General features: G+C 40.2%; 1 protein-coding gene across 4 annotated transcripts in view; it reads right to left on the reverse strand.

Annotated features, from left to right (window-relative positions):
* Positions 1-23788, reverse strand: part of MCTP1 (multiple C2 and transmembrane domain containing 1) — a 297668-nt gene that overhangs the window by 4463 nt on the left and 269417 nt on the right. For all 4 annotated transcript variants that reach the window (XM_076362433.1, XM_076362434.1, XM_076362432.1 and 1 more), the window contains 2 exons: positions 5652-5761; positions 2372-2481 (listed from right to left, as the gene is read on the reverse strand). In XM_076362433.1, coding sequence (XP_076218548.1) covers positions 2372-2481; positions 5652-5761 — 220 coding nt within the window. The remainder of the gene's footprint in view (positions 1-2371; positions 2482-5651; positions 5762-23788) is intronic.

A 23788-nucleotide genomic window follows, 5' to 3' on the forward strand; every position in this document is an offset into this window, starting at 1 on the left:
CCTTGTCACATCTGACAAAGAAAAGTACCAGTCACCCCGTGAAAGCAAATGCAAGAATAAATCATGGTCAAGGCTCAAGAAAAGAAAAGAGCCGAACAGATGAGATGGGACACTACAGGAGAAGTAAAATACGACAAGGTGATTAGGTCTTTTCCAAAAGCTTGAAAATTTTCTCATTAAAATAATTTTCTTTATACTCTTTTCCACACAAACAGCTGCAGCTGTTACCAGGGCTCTGCACTCTAACGAATGGGATTAGAGTGCAGAGGTGGTTCCTGCTCCACCATGGCTAACGCATCACATGTTCAAGGACCAGCAGTCTCCACGGGGAGAAACATGTCCAGGAGGGAAAGAACTGAGAATTTCTTGCCAGTGCAGGCCAAAAGAAGCAGTCCCTATGGATGCACAGAAGAAAGGCAGCTATAGAGAAGACCAGCCATAACATGGAGGACTTTTCATTTAAAAACTCCTGCCTTCCCAAAGAACAAAATGGGTAGATGCTGCTACAGACCAGTTCAAACTTTCCTATGGATGGAAGTCGGACAACAGAGGTCATTTGCTTTCAAGCGCAGGATGGATGAATGGAATCAAGAAATGTATATACGTGGGGGAGGCTAGGAACACACAATAATGGAGAAAACAGGCATGCGTTTGGAATACTACATTTTTTGAAGGGACAGCTGCTCAAAGCTACACAAAGCGCGACATGGTTCTGTGAGAACGCATTTCACCCCGAGGAGGTCTGCACTGCTGGAGCTGCAGCTATGCAGTACCTGTCTGGTCTCCCGGCCCAATGCAAGAGAAATAGGTCCCTAAAGAAGGGACCCCCAGACACCCGCTCAACAAGAAGCCACCTACACTGAAATGGAGGAGAACAATGTGGGGCTGAAACCTCTAGTGAACAAAGGTGCTTGAAGTCGGATCTAGATAGACTGGATAACTCAGGGGCAGGCAGGGAAGAGATGGAGGGAGAGAGAGCAAGGTCCATTTACAATAACTTGTGCTTACGTTATCCATCCATGGTTGGGGAGGCATGGACTCCAGTGTGGGAGTCATGGCTCTGCCTTACCTGAAACACAGACGTTTCTAGGGGAGTGTGACCCCTCCCGGGGTATCGCAGGGGTACGTGTCAGGAGTTTTTCAAACAACAGTGCTGCCCGTATAGTTTTGTGGGTCTTGGCAGGGTATTATAATCTCAGGTTCTTGCATGAAATCAAGGGGATGTATGAAAGCAAGTGTACAAGATACCAGATCTGTCTGAAAAACGACAGCAAAAGGACATAGACCAAGTACTTCAAACTTCAGTAACAAGAGGCCTACCATCTTGTGTGCACTAGGAAGAATGAAATTTTGGGAACAAAGAGTTTGGGTTGCACCCAAGTGACACAGGTTATGTGGGGAATAAGTGAAATTCCGAGACAGGAAAAGACACTTGCTTCTTCGGTTCCCTAAAAAAAATTTTTGTTCAAATCCTCCATATTGGTTCTTCTCCATTTTGTACATTCTGCTACATTTATTTGTGAAGAGTCTGTAAGAATATTACTAATACTGACTGATATATAACAAATACATTCTCTGCAGTCAGGTCAGTGATTTTATGTTGTCTCTTGAGTTCAGAATTTTTTACAAAGGCATGTTATTCTTTTCTTCAGAAAGAAAATCTAGACACAGATTTAATTGAGACAGTGCTCTTTACAAGTCTGCGCTACTGAATAAAGGTACAGCTGCTGGTGGTGTAAGATCTATAAAAAATGTACAAATGAAAACTTGGAGCATTATTTACAACAGATGTGGTAACAGTAGCTGTTTAAAATCAGTATAAAGAATAAATATAAGGACAAGTAGTGAGAGCTTGGATCAATCATGATTCCACCCCCCTACCCTCCCCCTCCCCCCCAGTTTCTGTTTATTATCAACCAGCCAAATACCACATACACCTTTCTGTCGGACTAAAGGTGACCCTTTAAACAGGTTTCTTGTTGCCATGTTTACATACGCTTTCACAAGATAAAGTACTGCAGTAAAAGGCATATTGTCCTAAATGCACTATATAGATTGAAATGCCTCTGTTTGTGTCTAAGTGGTGAAAATAAATCAGAGTAATATCTAGACAAAGCTACACTTTGATATATGAAGAATCCTCATGGCTACATGTTTATAGTATGATGAAGTCTAGAATGCCAACCAAGAAAAATGCATTTTGCAGGTGGGCCTAAATCTTTACGCAGTTGTGATTTTTAACTAACCTGTCTGTTTCCATCATGGGGCAGCTTCATGACCATAAATACAGAAAAGTACTGACAATGTAAGTCATCCCTTAAAAACCAGGTTTTTTTAAGTGGCACAGGCAGTTAAAAAAGGCTTTACTTACCCCAGACAAGGACAATGTATCTCAGTGGAACGAAATACAGGATGATGGTGAACACAGAGAGGGCAACAATCGCCAGCCAGCTCAGGAATGGGACAGTCCAGTTGAATGTACTAAAAGAAAAATTAACAAAAGTCAGAACTGTGGTCACCTGACAGAGCCAATAAAAGAAAAAATGATGGGCAGGACAGGGGGAGAAGTGCCAGTTTCCATGAGCGAGAACAAACTGAAACTACAAATGAATGTACGGATGCTGGACATCAGGGCGAGCTTGGGCTTGGACCCACCCCCAGTGGAAATGAAAGGAGGTCCTGGCTTCACCCACTCGCCTGCTGAATGGCACCTCCCCCTGGCCCAGCTCCGCACACCTTCCGGAGGAGACATTGCTCTGCTTTTCGGAAATGTCTGTGCCCACCCTCAATTTCAGCATCAGGCAAAACACACACATTTCCCTTCTCCCCAAAGAAGGTACCCACACAAGCAACCCAGATTCCCTTCTTCAATGCCAGTGCAGAGGCAGGGTGTCAGAGAAGAGTACTGCTAAGGCTTTCTGTTTTATCTCCTCCCTACTCTACCATAAGGACAGAGCAAGCAGTTAAAGGCTGAGCAAGCACACGTCAAACCTTCCCCTCTGCTTGATGCGTCCTGTGCCCACAGGAGCCCTTCTGTCTTGGGGGTTACATTCAGGAAAAGGCAAGTGTGCGGGTATGCAAAGCTGGAAACTCACCCATGCACCTAAGAAGGAGAGGGTTAGGGAGAAGGAGGGGACAGAACAGTCGGTCCTGAAGACAGGGATAATGCAACAGCAGTGGATGAAAGAAGGAAATAAAAACACTTTGGGTGGCAAAAAAAAAAAAAGGAGAAAAAAAAGGAGGGAGTGGCATAAGATAAAGTACCTTGCAGGAAAAGCAAAGAAAAACTTTATCATTCCAGATAAAATCTAATAAAATAAAAATTATTTCTTTACGGTTAAAAGGAAGAGAACTTCTGGGATGTCATCAGAGTTTCAGGACATCAGCTTTCCAAAAAAGCCCCGGATCAAAACATCCTTAATAGGGGTCTGAAACTCTACATGGTGATAAAAAACCTGCTGATCACCTTGTTTTGCAGAGGTTGAGGTGTGGGCCGAGAGGAAATGAAAGCTAACGAGTCTCAAAACAGCCGTGCTGTGGCTCTCCAACCTCTGTGTGCAGGGAAGAGAGAAAGGCCAGATGGCCAGTATATGTGTATGTCCCACGGGAACGCTGGTCAAAGGGAGCTTGGCTCAACGGGATCGTTCCATGAAGGCATCACAATGTCAAAGGTGTTGCATGACATTTATCCAAAAGGAAAATGTGGCTTTGGCTCTAAATAGTCTAATGATACTCTTTAAAGTATTACCACTAGCTACATGCCCAATCAGTGTGATTACATTATTTTGGCTTCTCTGGCTGAATAATTGCAATTATCTGAATTGCTAGCCATATTTTTCATAATGAGCTCTGGCTTCCTGTGTTTATTTGTCTTCTTTTCTCCCTGGCAATTTTGACATGTCTCCAGAGTGAACATTATGTTAGTGTCACTTGGTGTAGGATCGCTCCCTTTCTCCTCAGGGGACACCTGCTCTTTTCCGCTCTTCTGCATGCATTTGGGATGAACAGAAGGTTGAGGGTCTGCTCATGTTCCTGTGACTCGGCTTTGTGCAATGGATCACAGACACGCCATGTGTGGGAACACTGGCTCCTCACTTAGCAAACCTCCTTATGTGCTGTGTTAGCACAGCATTCAGTACAGGTTTCCCATTATAGTTTTAGGAACAAATTACAAAGATTTATAGGAAGATTCGGTCTCACTCAGTTTAGAAAATTCTGTTGCTCTCATCTGGTACATAATAGAACAAACCCTACTTCCAAAATGCACAATTAGAAAAACTTAATCATCAAGACAACTTCCACAAACAGCCTTTTGATAAAAGACTTCTTTGAGAGAGAGGCTCATTTTGCTTGTCTGGAAAACTTGTGCAGTACAATGTGCTTGCGCCTGCCTCTGCTGCTGTGAACATAGCCTGCCTGGAAGTGTCCCCATGGGAATGTTTCCCAGGCCTTCCTATTAGGGACTTTGCTCTTAAACGCATAAATGGCAACCTCCTCTTCATCCTGATTCTGGTATGCTTGCCATTGCTGATGATAGATTTTAAAACTAAAAGGCAGAACATGATAGATGATCCTCCTGTTTCCTGCAGGTTGACCTCCACCCAATGCATCAGTTTCCTAAAATTCACTTCCAAAATTCAGTACTTATTTTGGGGCTGTACCCCTTGCACAGGCTACGGTCTCATAGGTTTGGAACACCAATGCACTGCAGACGGCACCAGCAGTGGATGAGACAGGTGCCTTACACTCCTAGATCGCACCCAGAACAAGGGAACACACAGCTTTAACTCTCCTCTAAGACGCGCTGCGCACGTCAATCAAAGATTTACAGCAAAGCCTCTTGTGAAGGTTTTCTGACACGGCGTGGCTCCCGGGTCATCTCTCTGCCTGCACCCTCTGCCCGCAGCGGGAAGGCGGTTGCGAAGGCACTGCTCCCAACTTCTCATCCGGCGAGGACGAGATGCTCTCGGCTTTCGGGGTGCAGAAAGCCAAGTCAATCCTGTCCCTGCTTCACAGCCGATGGCTGGAAGATGTCTTTCTGGAACCCGTCTGATCTCAAATAATAAACCTTACACTGCTGTTCACTGACCATGCCAAAAATACACCAAACTTCCTGCAATAAATCTCAGAAGCTCTCTTGCTAAAGGCCTGAATTTGTTGGCAATTCTTATATATCATGTATTAGGTGTTACAAATTACATATGCTCTAGGAGGAAAGGTTTTGTTAACTCACATAAATACAACGCTTCCAGCAACTGAACATACGTATATCCTTAAAATCTGAAACCCCTATTCAGCTCTGCTTATTTCCTTTATCAAAGCTGCATTTTTTATTATTACTTTTAAATAACTACTGTTAGGCCTCAAAACAAGATTTTCTTTCTGTTTTACTTCAAAGTCCTAGTTCTGATTTTTTTCCCAATTAATATATATCTAAATTCCAAAATTAATATGACAGGAATTTCATTAACTGAGGGCCTCCACAAAGCAAAGTAAATATAGATGAGTTTCAACAATGGATCATCCAAAACTGGAGTCCCCCACAAAAAAAAAAAGAAAAGAAAAGAAAAAAGGTCTAACACTTTGTACCCCAGCTTGGAAAAAATACAAACAGTATCAGAGAGCAATCCAGCACCTGTGTCAGCACTTACTTCTTGATCCTTTCTCCAAAGGAAGCCACTTCATCAAGGATATTCTGGACACTGACACACACCTCCTGGATGGCATAAAGTCTATTCATAAATCCTTTTTTTTCACTGTCCTAAAGAAAAGAATAGGAGTAGTTGAATAAAAGAATTTCTGACTGTAGGACAAGGACCAAGTGTCCCATCAGTTAAGTTTCAAAAGCGCATCTGTTACAGATTCACCTAAAAGTAATTGGTAAAACCCGGCCATCAGAAAGTGTTTTCTTGTCCTTTAAGCAGTGCATATTGACAACAGATATGTTTTAGTATATAAGCTGAGCACCACACAATGTTGTTTGTCATTGCATTGGTTTCTAAATACATATTTCAGTAAGCCAGGTCTCTGGTTTATAAACATGCTGAAAGTGCCAACCTCCTATGTTGTGTGCTCTCTTAAGTGATAAGAGTCAAAAGGTGGACTAAGGGCAGTTTGTCGAAATGCTGGTTCTTGCGCTGATGTAGGCACCAGGAAGATAAAGATTCCTTGTGGGAGGCACTGAGTGAGAAACCAGAAACACCTCACTCCTACAGACACGATCCCCTCCGGCTCGCGAGGCTCCACATGGGATTTTCGCCTTCCCTGCTCCTTCAGACCACGTTGGCCCAGACCACAAGAATGAAACAGAAAAGGCCCAGCAAAGTCATCTGGACATGATATGAAGATGTGCTGCTCTTCTGCTTAACTGGGACAATCAGAGGCATTTTAGACTGGGAAAGATAGATACACTCATATTCAGCATTTTGTATCACACGCCACTATTTTATACATAGTTTTATGTATCTATTACACACAGCCACTCTTCCAGTCCTTCAACACATCCTCCGTGCTTCTTTTACTCCACCCCAGGCAAACCTGTGCACATCATTCAGTGGCAGGCGAGCCACTAAATACGTGTTTAAGTTGTCAGACGTACCCGTGCCCCCCATCTTCTACCTTTCTGCTTGACTGGTGAGCATGCACTCGCTCGCTCTCTCATTTTTCCTCGCTAATATTCAAGTGCTGCTACGCATGAAATATATGGAAGCTGTAACTCCGACTGCCTTTACAATATGATTAGTGCAGCCCATGGCTCCAAATGCATATAAAATGCCAGCCATGGACGAAATGAAAGATGCAGCGGAGTGTCATTGTAGGAAGTAATTTAATTACTTCCTTACTTACTCAGGTTTCTATACACTGTTGGACCTTTATTCACAAAGCCATCAATATATGGTAACGTAGAAGTCTAACCATAATTTCATTTTTGTTAAATTTATCGAGAGCCTTTGTGCCCCTAAAAATGTGGCGTTTTTTTCAAAAACAGAGTGACCATTTGTCCCTCAAAAGCAGGAACCACCCTCGTTGAGACGTTTTCTGGGGTCTTTGATAGATTTGCCATCAGCGAATGTTGTCCTTCTCTCTGCCAGCTCAAGCAGACTTTGCCTCCTAGAAGAACCCAACAAGGTGCTGCTTGGGTACACCAATGCACTCCATGGACCATTCCTCAACTGGGCCTCCTCGCACTCTGATGATCTGTTCTTTTTTCCCTCCGATAGCTTTCTACCTCTAAAACCAGACAGGCTGCAGCATCAAATCCACGCAGAGCCAACAGCACTCTCAAAAAAATGCTGTGTTGGATGGAATTAACATGAAGCATCCCCATGGAAAAAAATGACAATTTCTCTTCATTTTTGCCCAGACTACACATAAAAGTCAAAAGTTTGTGTTCAACATTTTCAATGGATTGATGCCATATTACCCTATCTAGTTTGAATTTGGTTAGTGTTTTCTCAAAATAAGAAATGGAAAGAAAAATATTTCAAGATTAGCAAAATATTTGATAAAAAAGGTTGTTCAAGATTTTGCCATCACAAACCTCACAATACAACAGTGTCTGTAATTGACTCCAAAGTCCAGCACCTAAGAAATTAGCGAATGTTGCATTTAATTTTTCTTTTCTTCTCCTGATGCTTAATTAGCAGACAGGATATTGATTCACTTATTTTGTTGTCATTTTTGCTGTCTTAATAAACCAGATTGGATGAGGAAAACATAATTTAACATTTAATCATCTGAAGTTACTTCAGCGATACTGGTTCTGCAACTATGTTGTCAAGATTTCTTGTGAAGGTGTTGAAAGTATTTAGCTACAGAACACAGATTGTCTAAAAATAAACAATCATGAGAGAGACAGACAGACAGACAGAGATGGCAAAACTGCTTCCAGTGATTGAGTGTAATTTAAAAAAACAAACACTTGAGAGACAGCAAACCCACCAGTTTCTCAGGCAATGTGAAAGAGCTTATGTTCTCAGTCAAGATTAATAATTATTTCTATCATGAAGAAAAATTTTTGTTTTTTGAGGATGACCATAACCACAACCACTGATACCAACTACATCCAGTGCTGCACAGCAACACCGAGTCATTTGTGAAGTTATTTCCTTAATATTTATTACATTCTTGAAGCCTTGGCAATGAGAGCATTATTGTCCTCAGGTACACAGCTTCAGAGGAGGTGCAGCAGTGTGCACCATTTGTGTTTGATCCAGTGATCATTGATCCATTTTGTTTGATCCATTTGATCCAGTGTGTTTCATTTGTCATCAGGAAAGAGGTACCTGCTCTATTCTTTCATGTAAAACACATACTTCCAGTACTGGAGAAACATGAAAACAATGTTTTCTCATACAGCAGAAGCAAACAATAAGCCATACAGAAATCACAGGTATTTTTCTGCTTTTCAAATACGTATACACTTTGCCTCTTCAGTTTTGTTTAACAGATTCTGCCCTCTCTGTAAAGTTATCTTGATTTATAATTAAGTTGTGTGAGAAAAGAATTATGTCACTGTAACAAAACCAGCACCCTTTGTGACATCTCCAGAACTCAACTGGGATTACGTTCAGAGGTCCTGAGGCTGTTTTTCTTTACAAATATTTTACAAGACAAACTTGTACCTTTTCTTGAAAACACATCTGTTTTAAATCATTCCCCTAACCCCCCCCAAAAAACCCCAAAAGACAGAAAGAGACAGAAAGAATCACTATTTCCACCCCCCTCCACCTTCTGAGCTTAAAGAAAATTTGTTGACATACTCTGAGGCAGGAATAGACAAAACAGCACAGGAAAGAGGAGGCGGTCAGAAGGATCAGGGTTCGGCTTTGCTTAAACTAATTCCACATGCCCCACAACTATTAGCTGTTTTTTATTTCCTGCTCCAAAGATTTGTGGAGAAAATAATCTGGGCTAGGGAAAAGCTGCACTTACTTTCTTCCAGCAAGATGCTGTGTTAGCAAATACAACATATGAGCCACCTTGAGCGAACCAAGATTCTTAATAATCCATTTTTCAAACACTACTGGTATTTCCTTTCCAAAGAAAGATAGGCTGTGACTGGAATCAATTTAATCATTTGTATGGCTACAATTGCCAAGTTTCTGGAAATAATTGCCATTTAAATAGTAGATAAAATTTATTATACAAAGCTAACAACAGCTTTATTACTATTTAATTTCCATTATTTGTTTGTTTGCAGTAGGCTTAAGGTATCTGGAAAGCAAGATGTTTGCTAGGGGATGGCTTTAAGCATAAACTGTGAAAGCAAAGTCAAATTGATGTTGATAGTCTGACTTGAATTCACAAAAGGGAATGAACCCAAAGTAAAGACTGAGACCACGTTCTTCCTCCTTTATAGGAAACTGTAGATTACAGATTGATATACTGCTGGCCAATAATAACACTTAACTCTTGTATACTGATTTTCAGCCACAACCATATTTTACATTTGGTGAAGCCAAAGCAAAACAAAGTAAATGACTGGCTCTAGACTGTGTGGAGCTTGATTCACATGAAACCTTGAATACAACCCATGTTGTCTGAGTCTCTTTAGTCAGTGGACTACGCTTCCAATCCCATGATAAAATAGGGTCATTTAGGAAAGGATTATATCTCTAACCCCAAACCTCTCTCTAGGGGTTAAAGTGCATTTACGAAACAAACATTTCAAAAGACAGGGAAAGCAGGAGAAATAAGTAAGCCAGACTCAAAAGTAAACTTTGATAAAGTTAATGGAATTAAGCCAGAAAAAAAAAGAGCTTTAAGTGAAAGGAGACATTTTTAGTATAGAGAATAAAGCTCTGAATATTTTATGGCGGATAACTGTCTTATTAATAACTGCTAAGTTGGAGAGAAAGGCACAGATCATAAAAACAAAAATCATAAGAGAGTTTCAAGAATAGAAATAAATTTTGAAATTTTTAGGAGATGCTGTCTGGGAAGACAGAGGCTCCAGATGGATCTTCCAAAAACACCCCTCTTGCCCAAGCTGGTATGATAGAGCACCTCTGTACAAACCAAAGTGACTGAGACAAAGCCAGACTAACTTGTGATAGGTAGAGAGAGAGGGTAAGAAGCCACCACCGAGAGCAAAAGTGTTCACCTGGTATGCTGTAAGTGCTACGGTCCTGTCACTTGGCCACCACACGCGCTCTTCTTTGCTTGTGTCACGCTGAACTACCTATGGCCTCAAAAGCATAGCCCCACAGCTATCAGTGAGGAACCTCTCTAATCACCCCTTCACCTTGAGTAACAAGCCCGTCAATCTCTATTACTTGAACAGAAGAATACTACTTCCATGAGGAAACACTGCAGATTATTTCAATTAATAACTGGTCTCCAAAGCAGAGCCCAGCCATAGGCCCTGTGTTGTCCCCCAGCATGAGTCTCAGCCATGTGCAGCGCTGCAATGCCCTGGTAGACCTCCCTTTGGAGACTAACAAAAGTAGACCCAGGAGCGCCGGTAGGAAATGCGTTAGCCCTTTAGTGGCAGGATTCATTAGTACCTCCCAGTGAGAGCATGCAGACACCGACTGTTGAATACCATCCTATGGTCTGGCCGCTACTCAAAAACCTGTCACTGGGGATTAATGGCCTCAGCAATTACCTCCCAGACTCTAACCTCTGCTTTCTGGGAAGGTCACTCAGAAGAAGATAGTAAGCCAACACTATTGCAGCTCTGGAGGCATTTGACCTCCTCCAGGTCTTCTGTGCCCCTATCAAAAGGCTTCAGATCTGGTGATGGATACACAGGTAAGTCATTATTTTATCATTTTTCTCAGGGAAATGGAAAGAGGTCAGACAACCATGATGATATTGTTATCTTAAAGCTGACTGTGGAAGTGCGATCATGAGGTAGAGCTGAATGGTTTACAGGACCTGGAAAGGTGCGTGGGGTGACCTGAAACTGGCCTCCTCCATTAAGTCTATAATGAACTGAGAGGGTCAGGTTGTTTTAACCGCTCTTCCCTCTTGAAGGCTGCCACTGGTGGAGTACCATAATCATCTGGTCTTGCCACTTCTTAAACTGAAAAAGTACGGGAAGACTCTTAGAGACATTAAAACCTTTCAGTGGGACCTTAATGATTTAGAAGTTTCCACCCTTCCAGTAAGCCAGCTCGTAACTCTTCAGATTCTCAGTTATTTTAAATAGTGACTGACGGCATGCCAGGCAGACAGGTACCAGCATATGTTCTCCCCTTAGCATCAACAAAAGAGAAGGCCTGGCTGGTACTCACGCTACCCTGAAAAGAAACGGTGAGAGCAGGCTTCCTTACAGCGCTGGCACAATTTCACATCGGACATCGAATCCCAGGGTTACACAGATAACCAGAATTGAGCTTTTAAACTGAGGGCTTCACTTTTGCCCCTATTACCTGGCACCACACCTTCAGTGACCACATTTTTAAGATGCTATCAGTTGTTTACAAATGTTGACAAATGCTCAACGCGTCATCTCTAAAGTCTACCTTCTAACATGGGTCTTTACGTGTGCATGGAAAATAGGTCCGAAAATAATTGCTCATGCCCAAATGGAAATCAGGCTGAGGATTTTAAAATACAGACAAAACCACATAATTATTAAAAAAGCAGCATTTTACAGAGAGAAATGGTGTTTGTGGTCACGATTATTAAAGAAAGAAGCAATAAAATGTTATCGCCTAGTAAGCATTCCATATTTAAAACAGCAGAAAGTAGGCACAATAGAAACCATACAAACACACGGACGAAAACACTGAAGATTCACTGTTTATGAAGACACCATGCCTGTGAGCATGAATATTACAACAATCTGTTCTTCCTCAAACATACACTGAGAGTTGATAAAAATCATTTTGAACCTTCTGTGACTTTTTGGCACTACCACCTATATAATGAATTAGACTTTTTCATGTATAATGAACTGCTGCAGTGCTAGAACGTAAATATAAAATCAGAAAAAAAAAAAAAGTCAAGAGCTACAGTAATAATTCTAGGGAAAAAGATGATATTGCAAGGTTTCTACGAAGTAAAGAAATAGCACTTTAATGGCAATTCTTATATGAATTCTTATTAAATGGGGAATTCTTTGCCACCGCTTTTAATTTTCTCTTTCTCCCTACTACATTCCACAGTATTGCCAAATGCTGTTTAAACCTGCTCCTTCCTGATCGCTCCTTCACTGCACATTTTGATACCGTAAAGATAACACTCCAGATAAAACACAGAAACACGAACGCGATAGAGCCAGTTAATGGAGTGACGTGCCATTTCACTGAAGGGCCATCTAGTGGGGGGAAACAAACACTTAAATTTTCCTTGCATGATACGTTTTTGGCTAATGCTACACCTTTATGAGGTGTTCGTTTCATAAATACTCTAAGCAAATACTTGAAAAGGGTGGAAGCTTGTTTGTTCATGGTGATACATTCGGGGCAAAAAGTCAACAGTGCCAAATAATGCTGTGCCTTTCTTGACATTATTTTGGAAGGAAAATTAAAGATTAAGGCATTGTGGGGTTAAGCACTGGGGTCATGAGAATCCAGCAGTTGCATTTGTTTTATGTCCAAATTTGAAAAACCTGAAATTTTTCTCTCGGCTGCCTCTTTTTCTCCCCTTCACCCTGTTCTACTGTATTTAAACAAGGGAAGAGAGAGTTTCTTACTTTATGCAAGACAGAACTACGCTGGACCTTGACAGCGATCTCATTAATATTCCTCTTGTATCCTGTCACATCGACAGAGCCTAAGACAGAAATCTTGGTGTATTGTCCAGCAGTTGTTTGCAATAGCTAATTTCGCTAGAATACAGTCCTGAGGTTCTACTAATGAACAAACTTTGATTTTATAGTTGGATTTCTAAATTCCAGTGGTTCTAACAGCATTTACCCTCTATCTATGCTGAATGCAAAACTGCAATTAACAATGTGTTCATTAATGCAACACTTCATGTTCTGTGATACAAATGCGAGGGATGGCAAATTTAAAAGTTAAATCTCAAAGCTCTAATAATCTTAAAAGGCAAGGAAAGAGCCTGCTAGTTCAATTGGAAAGAGTTATTTTAAATAAGAACAGCCCGGCTATGCAAGAGCCTGGAAGGATGGTGGGGTGAAAACAAGTCATATCAGCTCGTGTAAAAATTCTGCATTCAGGTGGAGGTAAGAGAAACAGACAGAGAAACCAGAAAGGGATGCTGAAGGATTGCAGCTAGTAAAACACCTGAATTTTTGAAATGCTTATCTAAATCACACCCACACGTTTTTGTTGTCCACTTGTTACCAACAAGAGCCTCATCAAAATAATATGGTGCTCTGTTTTGAAAGTTTAAAGTAGCCTCAGAATTTATCTTTCAATAAATGTCTGTACAGCTGTCACTGATTGATACGAAAGGAAGATTATGGAGTTCTGCTGGAGCTACAGTCATTTAAAATTTCAGTTGCAGTCCTGAAATACATTGCCTTGAATGTAGCAGTTAGTTGTAAAAGTTAATTTGATGTTTTAGTGTATGTACTTAGAACATAATTTTAATTTTCTCCTTGAAAAGATTATGATAATAATAAACATGCTCTTGGGCAGAGGATAAAGGCTAACTATTCAAGATCACCTCCATACCGGGCTAGGACACTATCTCTGCACCAAAGTCTGCATTTAGATTTACTTTACCATCTCTGGAAGTTTCCCAGTCCTGTGTTGACAGGATATTACGATCTTACAATTATTACATAAGTCGTTCACCTAAACAAACAGAGATAATGATTTTACACTAATTTATTGGCCGGACCAGGCAAGCCTATGAGTTAGCAGCTGTAATTGTGTCTGCTGCCAAAAGACCTGCTTCTCCAATGCAGGACTACAGAGGGGAACCTCAAAGTTGTCACCACCACTATATGAACTGCCACCAAAAAGTGGTGGAGCCAGCAAAAGGAGTCAAATACTGATCTAAAAGACAATTCAGCACTCCAGCCTTAGATTTCTATTTTGGAGTTGATATGAACTATTCTCTGGTAGTGCTGTCCTCAGGAGCAGGAATGTGGTCTTCCTTGATCCTCCTCCTGTATCACTACCATCGATTAGATAACTAAACTGCATATCACAAAGGATTGGTGAGAGCAGGCTTACTCCTTCCCTCCTGCCTTTGGTTACCAGGCTAAAATACCCAACTCATTTTGCAGCAGGGCTATTGCTCTGACGTTTCTGTCTTATGCTCACAGTTATTAACAATATGTTTAGATCAAACACATACAAAAACAATTTTGTATTTCAAAACTCACGTGATCATGACTTGGACTGCTGATGTTTTTGGTTCACAGAAATCAAAAAGGATTTCTTCCCCTGAAATTTCCTTACCCAAACTGGCATACACAGTTTTAGTACTAAATTACCTGTGCCTGGTCAAGCAGACTGCTGAGCAGAGGACTATAGAAATGCCTTTACCATTAGTATTTGCTGCCCAAACTGTGCTCTTTTGGGACAATCAATCCAAACTTTTTGGCTGCTTTGGATTCCAGTGATTTAACTCAATGGCAAGTTGCTATGAAAAATGGCGAATGAAAGCATTTTCTTAGGGACAAGCTCAGAGAGCCTCAAAAAGAACAGGCGAGATTCTCAGCAGCTGCATGTTGCTACCATATCCTGAGGTCAACAGAGCCCAGACGGTTTACACCAGCTGAAGACCAAGCCCTAAAATCTGAAACACTTGATTGCTGTCAAATGCTCAAGGTTTAGACAAAATTCCTCTCTTAAGGAACGTGATCTGGAAGAAAAACCCGTTAGGCCTCATGCTCAGCTAAGCCAGCAAGTGTAGGTTATCTGAAATATTTCATTCCAAACATGAACCTATAGCAATGAAGGTGAAAATATTAATATGTGAGATCTGGGCAACGTTCTTCGTATGAGTTGGATGTTTAAAGAAGATCATCTTAGAAGCAGTCTGGGATTGAATTCCGTGGTGGTGAACAAGATGATGGTCAGAAGAACCATGCACATTCAAAACCAAAAAGCACACCACCATGATCGTGTCACTAGCTCTGCTACTTCAGCTCAGAAGAAATCCTACCATGTCTAAGTAACGTTCCAAAGACAATGCACATATAAATGTAGCTACAATTATTCAAGGAATCTATCAAATATTAATAAATTGAAGAAAGAAAGAGAGCCTTTCAAAAACACTCTTTTTTTACATAATTCCCCTGGATAAACGTTCAAGCTGTGCTTTTGGAAAATTACTCAGTGTAGAAAAATAGTTTGGCATTTGATGCAAAACAATATAAAAAGGAAGAAAAGAGCAGCACCTAGAAAATATCCCTGCAAATATTCCGGGGGTACAGTGGCTGAGGAGCGTTGAGTGAACCAAGAATTCTAGGGTCCCTTCGGAGAAAATCCAGAGAAAAGCCTGAAAAGGCTCCACTGTTGATTTTCTCTCTATGCTTATTTCACTGAAATGGGGGGAAAAAACCCCTCTTTGTTTATTAGGAAGTACTGAAATTTTGGAAAAGATCTGAAGCTGAGCCATCTAGTGAAGATGGGGTGGGTCCCTGAATATGCAAAATCACAATGAAGGGTAATTTGTGACAATGTTATTTTAATGTTTAACCACTACAATAGTCTGTTCTACATTCATTTTAAATATGCTTCAGCATGCTAATGTCTCAGAAGGAAAAAAAGAACATATTTATGCCGGACCACAGTAAATTATACTCTGACTGAAAACTTTGTGAGAACTTCTCACGTTCTGGTATTGTACTGCAGTCTACAATACCAGAAAGAAAAAGAGTAGCTCAAAGGCAAATATTTACACAAGTGTCTATTTGTTTTTTCAGAAAAAGATTTGTAGTTAAAGCAAAAGCTTTGACTGTGTCCTGTATGTATATATCTGTTACTTTACAATAAAAGACCTTGTAGAAAAAGCTACCAGCTCATCTTCAGTCACCTTAGGTGAATTTACTTTTGGGAAATGAATAATGAAACCTGCTTAGTTGAAATGATAGAGTGGCGATACCTTAGAATGAAAAAGGAGAGCAAAGTGTTGTTAAAATTAAATACAAGATCCAGATGATTACTGTAACATTGGAATGACAGCTGAAAAAATAAATGGAGGAAACACAAAAATTTGTCGTTCTTCAGGCAATATTAACTTGACCACTAAGCACTCATGACATAGGAAGTATACTGGATCACAGATGGTACTATTTATACTAAACCCTGCAACCAAAGGAGAAAAAAAACCAGCTGAGATACCTAATTTACAGAAGATGAAAAATAGGCGTTCAATGGAATTTATCTGCTTTCCTAAAGAAACAAATAAACAAAGTACTCTAACCAGTCACAATGTGCCATGCATTTCCCCACTTCACTTTTTTTCTCATCATCTCCTAACTTCCACTCTGCCTATTTAAAAACGTTAAAGTTCCAAGATCCACACATATACAAATGCTGGAGGAGGAGGGCTGGGAAACCCGCAGGGAATAATGAGCCTGACAGCAAACTAACAAATTGTTGCTGTTTAACAATTCAGAGCGGATATTGGGCATTAAGCAAATGAATGAATGGGACTGACTCTAGAATGAGCTAAAGGGGCACCCAACAGCATTTAGCTTGAAAACCTGCAGAAAGAGTTGGCATTCAACGCATGATGCACCCCTGTTGGAAGTGGACCCTTTTGAACAGAGTTATTTTCAGGAGAGAAAACAGGAAATTGTAAAGAGAATTGGAGATCATCTCTCCCTTCCTAAATCCCTGATCCTTTCCTGACATTTTCACAAATGCCAGAGATCCACGTAGGATGACATCAGCTTCAAAGGTTTGCCGGCACCAGCTGCTCACAGATGCATGAGTGCCGTGCCACCTCCTGTGTCTCCAACTCCACCATTGCCGTCTAATTGAGGGTGTTGTATAGTGCATGATCTCTAACAAGGTGCAGTCGGTTTAGAATAACCTGTTTTATTCCCACAGGCCTTTTCAGCAGAGAAGACAAATTAGGCCTCCATATTAAAAAAAAAAAAAAAAAAAAAAAGCTTGTTTCTTCCAAAACTTTAAACTCATCGTTTATTTTAGTGACACCCATAAAAGCAAGAACCACCAGCCACAGCGCAAGAATTCGGTGACGGCTCTCTTCTTCAACTTTCAGCAAACAGTCTCTGTATTATTTATTGTCTAGTAAATAAAGTTTAAATGCTTTTCAGCCTTGGTTGCAAACTCGGTACCCATTTGCAGTCCAACAACAGCAGGGAATAAAGCTGCCATCGTAAAATGTCTTTTTTCTCCTGTGTGTCTGCTTTCCATAGATTTCATTATTTCTCCTGGATCTGCACACACTGTCATATCTAGGGCACAGCAATGCTAAGTAAACAGGGAGAAGGGTTGTGAAACTTTTATCATCCTTGAAACAACTGGCTGGGATGTTATGCCTTATTCAACCTTTTTCCAAAGAAAACACGGAGGAGAGGAGGTGCCGTTCCTCTCGAAGAAGAGCTGCGTTATTCCATCCTGACAGTCTGAGATTAAGCACGCAGACACTTGAGGTATTTAGACTTTGTGGCTCAACAGTTAGCAAAGAGACTGCAATAAGCAACTGTCCTGGATTAAACCAGCTTTTTGTAAAGGGCCAGATTGGTGTGATATTTAGAAATACCCAGACTGTACTACAGTTGTTTGCTATTAAACACATGGATGCATTGGATGGACATATGCCTGTACAGAAACAGAGTGGTCAAGAGCAGATACCCACAGAAATGAACAAGCAGAGGTCAAACAGATACTTTGACATCCTAGAATATTTCTCAAGCTTTCAGAGAACCGTGGTTCAGAAGTTTCCAGCGCAAAAGGAAGCTCCTTGTTCCTAATAACTCTCAATGGGTTTTTCTTCCACGAGTTCGTCCACTCTCATGTTGGACCTACATAAGCTTCAAGCACCCACACCACTGTTGGTGGTTCAACTATTTCCCCTCAGGTCCCTTCAGAGCTTCTGGGCAAACACCATCCAGTCCTGATAATTTGTTATTGTTCATTTTGTTGATTCTTTCTACAACTTCTTTTACCAACACTTGATTTGAAGCAGATCCTCTTGTCACAAACCCTGTGGAAACCTCCCCAAGCTGTTCCACAATGAGTACACATGTAAAAAATTAGGAGTAGGGCTTAAATCCAAGGCCCCCAGGTAGCTTGTTTTTAAAATTCCTAGTACCATACACAGACCTTTTTAAATTATTTATGACAAATTTCTTGAAACTTTTTAGAATTTAAAACCAATCAAATCAATACTGGGAAAGCAAGCGATAATTTACATTGTGGTTAAAAGAAATCTTTTAGACTGTTCCTAAAAGAAAAGGGATATTAAAATAACTAAGCGAGGAGAAAGAGGTAAAAGAGAAGATATATTTCAAAAGATTAATAGTAAACTATCATAAAATTTGGTACCAGATCTGATGTTTAATGTATTTATCAATCTAGATCAAAAAGAAGGAAGGTTGAGACGCCAAGTTTATAGGTGACAGAATTACTTAAGGACGTGATGTCAAATTTCTGACGAATATAACAAGGTTAGATGAATGACTAACACTAGTGGTTTAACTTCACCTAGTACCATTATATAACTTAATGAGATAATTTCAGCTGAAGTACTGAATTCAAGTTAAAAAATAAAAATAAAAAAGCAGATCCAGAAAAAACGCAGACATGAGCTATTGAAATAATGAAAATTGTGTGAGGCAAAATAAGACAATGAGCAACAGAGAGTACTAGGACATTTTAATTTACAGAGAAGATGAATGAACATAATCAAGATATTCAAAATAATGAATGGTTTAGAGAAAGTAAATTGGGACTCTTAATTACTCTCATAAGGCAGTAGAGAGAAATGTTCCATGAACTTGAAAGGCAGCAGAGGTAAAACTGATAAAAGTAAATTCTTTTTTCCATACAGTGCAAAACTCACTGGTGGAACTCGCTGCTGAAACAGCATTAATATGAAGAGTTTAATAAAACTAATAGCAGAATTAAGCACATACACCATCATTTTCCTGTGAAATTATCAAAATAGTGGGTAGAACAACTATCTGCCATTTCAGACAAAATTATGGCACAGTTAAAATCTCTTGTGGAACTCAAACAAGAGTTTGAGTCAGAACAGAGAGCAGCATATACAATACATACATGAGCTGAAACCTTTCCTGTTTATTATTTGAGATACTTGCATCTCTGTTAAAATGTGTCAGAGCAGTAGTAGGAGAAGAAGAAATCAATTGACAGCATCATGGAACTGCTGCTATTGTAGCCTAGAAAAAAAATGCCGAGTACAGTCCACTGCTTGCTAGAAAGGATTGCACAGATAGGCACAAAAAAAAAAAATCTCCTGTTTCTTCACCTCATCCACACAGTGAAAATAAATGTCCAATAAACTTTCTGAACCAACAGGGTCACCTAAGTGTTTTCCAGCAACAGCACTGATTTCTTCTAGAAGTAAAAAAACTTGCAAATTCTACTTTTGGCTAACTGTTCCCATCCCAGATGAATAAATGGTTATTTTTACTGTGTTTTTTCTAGTTATGGAGACTGGGGTTAACAGAATGCATGACACGTCCGTGGTTGTAATATTAGTCACTTACACCAATACTTACATCCTAACAGCTATTTTATGTTTCCTTCTCTTGAAGTCTGCCAATCCATGCTTTGAAATCAATTCATTTTTATTACATGGTTGTACAATAGCATGTACAAAAACAAACATGTAAGACGATCTCCAGCATTCTCGGTAGGGAGGTAAAATCTGAATACCTTCAACCGGATCTCAAACTGAAAATCACCCGAGAACCTCCGCTTTACTTATAAAAACGCAACAGTGTTTTCCTTTGAATTTGCTTACTTTTTATTTATATGATAGAAGAGCTTAGGAATCATCTCCTACCAGTCAGTGCCCGGAAACTTTGTAGGAATTTCTTCTTGGTATGAGCTTTACCCTCACACGGACTCTGAGCTTCGGAGAAGCCGGCACTCCAGAGCGCACAGCTCCCGCACAGCATCCTACTGTATTCCCTTTGTATTGACTTTAGTGCTTTTGATTCCTGTGCAGTGGAAAATATTAATGTATGCAGTGGAAAATATTAATATAGTGCTACAGGGAGAGAAAGGGAGGGAATTCACTAACAAGGCTTACTCAAAAACAGAGGAGCACAGAAGTGTGTAGTGTGCAAAGCATTTCTCTTCGGTACCAAGCACCTGGGAGATTCCCCCAATGTGTTACGCCAATGCGAAGGGAATATAAGGAAGATCCCGTCGCAGCTGGAGGTGGCACAGCCTGACTGGGCGCACCTCCAGGGTTGTGTTTGAGATCACTCCCCACCGTAGTGAGATGGATCAAGCTCTTTATTAGTAGCCGTATTAATAGGAAGAAGTTATAGTATTCATAATATTAATAATTGTTATTAATAATGGCCATCATTATTGAGACTTTTTTTGTTGTTTGCCCTAGGAAGGGGAAGGGGGACCTGTCAGAGCAGAGCCTGCTGGGTCCCAGCATCCCCAGAGGACGAATCTACCCTGAAGCAAGGGGCAGAAAAACAACTGGCTGCACCAGAGAAGGTGGGTGAAGAAAGTAAAAGAGCATTAAATACTAAAAGTTATCAATTACCTCTGAGCATGCAAAGTAACAAAGCAAGCCCAGTCAAACCAAGGTAAAATGGTCACCACTTCTCAGAAAAGTAGTATAAAAAGATGGCCACCTTCTTCGCAGCTGTTAATCATCACTATTTTTTATATTTCATGCACAGGCTCTATTTACCCTCGTCAGTTGTTGCCATGTTGTGTCCTTAGTTGTATTTTGTGAGTGCCTAAAAGACCCTTTCAGTATGAGGGCACCAGCATGCAGAGCACTGTGTCATTACGTGCAGTCCCAGTGTCAGAGGGTTGAGATCTGCTCAATGGCAAGAGGCTATTATTTACTACACCCTTCCACGTGGTCATTTGTTTCCAACTTTTTAATACTCCATTTATGTGGCATAAATCCTCTTGGCTGATTCCAGTGACAGAGTTGCACTGAGCTCTCCCCTCCCCACCTTGTCTAATATTATGGAGTAAAACAGAAGTATCTTAATTAGAAAGGGTGTATATTATTAAAAGAAAGATCCAAATTATTCACCTTAAATATTATTAAGAAGCAGTATGTTTTAATCTCATCCACACCACATCCAATTTTCTTTACTGTTACTACAAACGTTACTTTCAATAAACATTTTAAAAAACTCAGCCACCATTTAAGTGGTTTAAATAGACATCTAAACCTGTAAAACAACAGCAATAACTAAAGGCTGCAAATTATATGTAGTTTATGGTGGAAGTAGTTTAGCATATCTAATCATGGTTCCAATTTTCTCCTAGAGTGTAAGAGTAGGAAGAATTATACATGGAAAAGAGGAGGAAGAAGGAAGAAAATGAAGATTTCCTAAGCCTGAAAACTTTTCAAAATCCTAACAGCAGGTAACCTGTCCAGTATATCGTACCTCATAAACTCGTGCCAGGTCTGTGGCTATGCTTCTGCCTTCTGTCCTTACATGTTTTGTTAGGATAAAACTCTGAATAAAGATATTGATAGCGCCCAGAAGAAATGTATAGTGTCTGGATGGTATCGGCATCTCCGAAGGGAAAGACCACCACCACGTGTGCCGAGGTAGCGGAGGAGTGCTGGAGTGCTCCCTGTCCTTGACTAACCCCTCTCTATGTAAATCATGATGGAGAAAGCAAAGCAAGATATTACTAGAGCACAATTGTAACAATATTTCTGCTGTTTAGTTTCATCTTTGAGGAAATATATCCTTTCTGTCTCCCTGGAAGCCATTACAGACCTCGTCTTTTAAATGACCTTATTCAAAAGATAAAAAAAGGAATATTGAAATAAGAACATGGGGTAGGATCCCACTGACTGCAGACTCTTTTATTTTTTAGTCTTTTTTAAAAGGTAATGTTATACTTTCCGAATGTTTTTCCCATTCAGATTGTGAAAACTAATTCCTCAAGCCTCTTCGCCTTCCTGGGAAGCTGACAGGAGGTACAGAAACCATCCTGGGTGTCCAAGTCCTGATACTGATTTTGGGCACCATTTGGATCAAAAATAATCATCACAGCCTTTGAAACGGAAGCATAGATTTATCTCATAATTCTAATAGTGGTGACTGGGATTGTAAATATGCGCGGTAAATCTCATGATCTGCAAATAGTTTAAGGCTTTTAGATACAGAAGTGCATTTTATGATGGGGAGCACACAGAATATGTGGTGCTCACCGACGTCAATGGTCCCAAGGGTTCGTCATGAAGTCATCTGAGTTTCTCTGTCTGAATATGGGAATAAATGCACGTTTGGCCACTTTTGTCTTCAAACCTGTTCTATCATTTACAGAGGAAAAACAGATTAAAACAATAGTAATTGTCAGGATCGATCCCCTCTTCAGTTTTAAAAATGGAAGTATAACAGACTTCTATCTTTCAGCACTTTTGTATTTTGCCATGACTTTTGGATAATAAATGTCAGTAGAGCAGTAAGATTATTAGATAATTCCCTTAGTAGCCTAAGCATCACTTCCAAGCATTCCCCCAAAATAGTCTTTAGAAATGTAGCATGTTTTCTTTTCAACTGGTATTTTTGTCCAAAATCAAGTAGTTTTTAAACAATTAATTATATTTCCCTCCTCATGCAGTAGGGATACATTGTTTCCTTGGCATTTTCTTTTTCATTGCTAAAGCAGAAATCCCTTCCTATTCCCCTCATGCCCTTCAGCTGATAAATTTGTTCCCTCCTTACCTCTTTCCCTAAAAAGTCTTAATTGACTTTGTAGTCCAGCTTGGTCAAATTCTTTTTATCTGTTCTCAATACTATTTTGTTTTAACCTTGGCTCTTCAAGCAATCTCTTGTGAAACTACAGAGACTGGGTGCTTCTGGCTGTCCTTTCCACCCAAAGGACTTCTGAACACAGATCACTTAGGTTTTCTGAACTTCAATGTATTTTGTGGGGCAAAAACCCAAACCCCCTTGTGTACTGAACTGTATTAGCTTGGCCACAAATTCCAAGTTGCTGTGTGCTTATCCTCTTAGAGACATAATTCACGTAAATTATATCTATGTATTGGAAATGCTCTACAAATACGGAGCTCTGCAGACAATGTCCTTGTGAATTCTTCATCCGTTGTCCCCACCTGTCCCAATGAAACACAAAGCATACAGCCATTTTCTTTCTTTTCTCCTCTCTGCCTTCCCCATACTTTTTCCCCCGAACCACTCTCCCCATATTTGCTCGCAGAGTTACTCTGCTGTGCTGCTCCTCATCAAACAGTAATTTCCTAGAACTATTAATACTTGTGACAAATGACACCATTCACAGACTCACTCCCGCCGGGCTTTGGCACTGTGCTTAGCCAACGCAGAGGAAATAGATAGGAGAAGAAATGTTTAAAGGAGGGAGAAAAGGCGTTTCTCCACTCTAGTTCAGGACACATGGATAGACTGCTGAATCTTAACAATCTGAAATCACACATTAAAATGTCTCAGTATTAAAATGAGAATAAAGAAGAAAAGTCTGTAAAACATTCCTGTGCGCTTGTGGCACTTCCAGGAATATTTGGGAATCACCTGGAAGTACAATATTAAAACTGCTTCTTTTCCCCAACAAGCTTGGAAGAAAATAGATATTCCAGAGTCCTAGTTAAGGATCTCAGCAGTTGGCATCAAAACATGAACTGCAGAGCGAAAATTTGAGGATTTGGGGATTGGTAGGAAATCAACAATTTGATCCCCAAGCCACAGAAAAGAAAAAAAAAGCATCAG

The sequence above is a fragment of the Aptenodytes patagonicus genome, chromosome Z (genome assembly GCF_965638725.1).
Source record: "Aptenodytes patagonicus chromosome Z, bAptPat1.pri.cur, whole genome shotgun sequence".
Taxonomy (NCBI): Eukaryota; Metazoa; Chordata; class Aves; order Sphenisciformes; family Spheniscidae; genus Aptenodytes; species Aptenodytes patagonicus.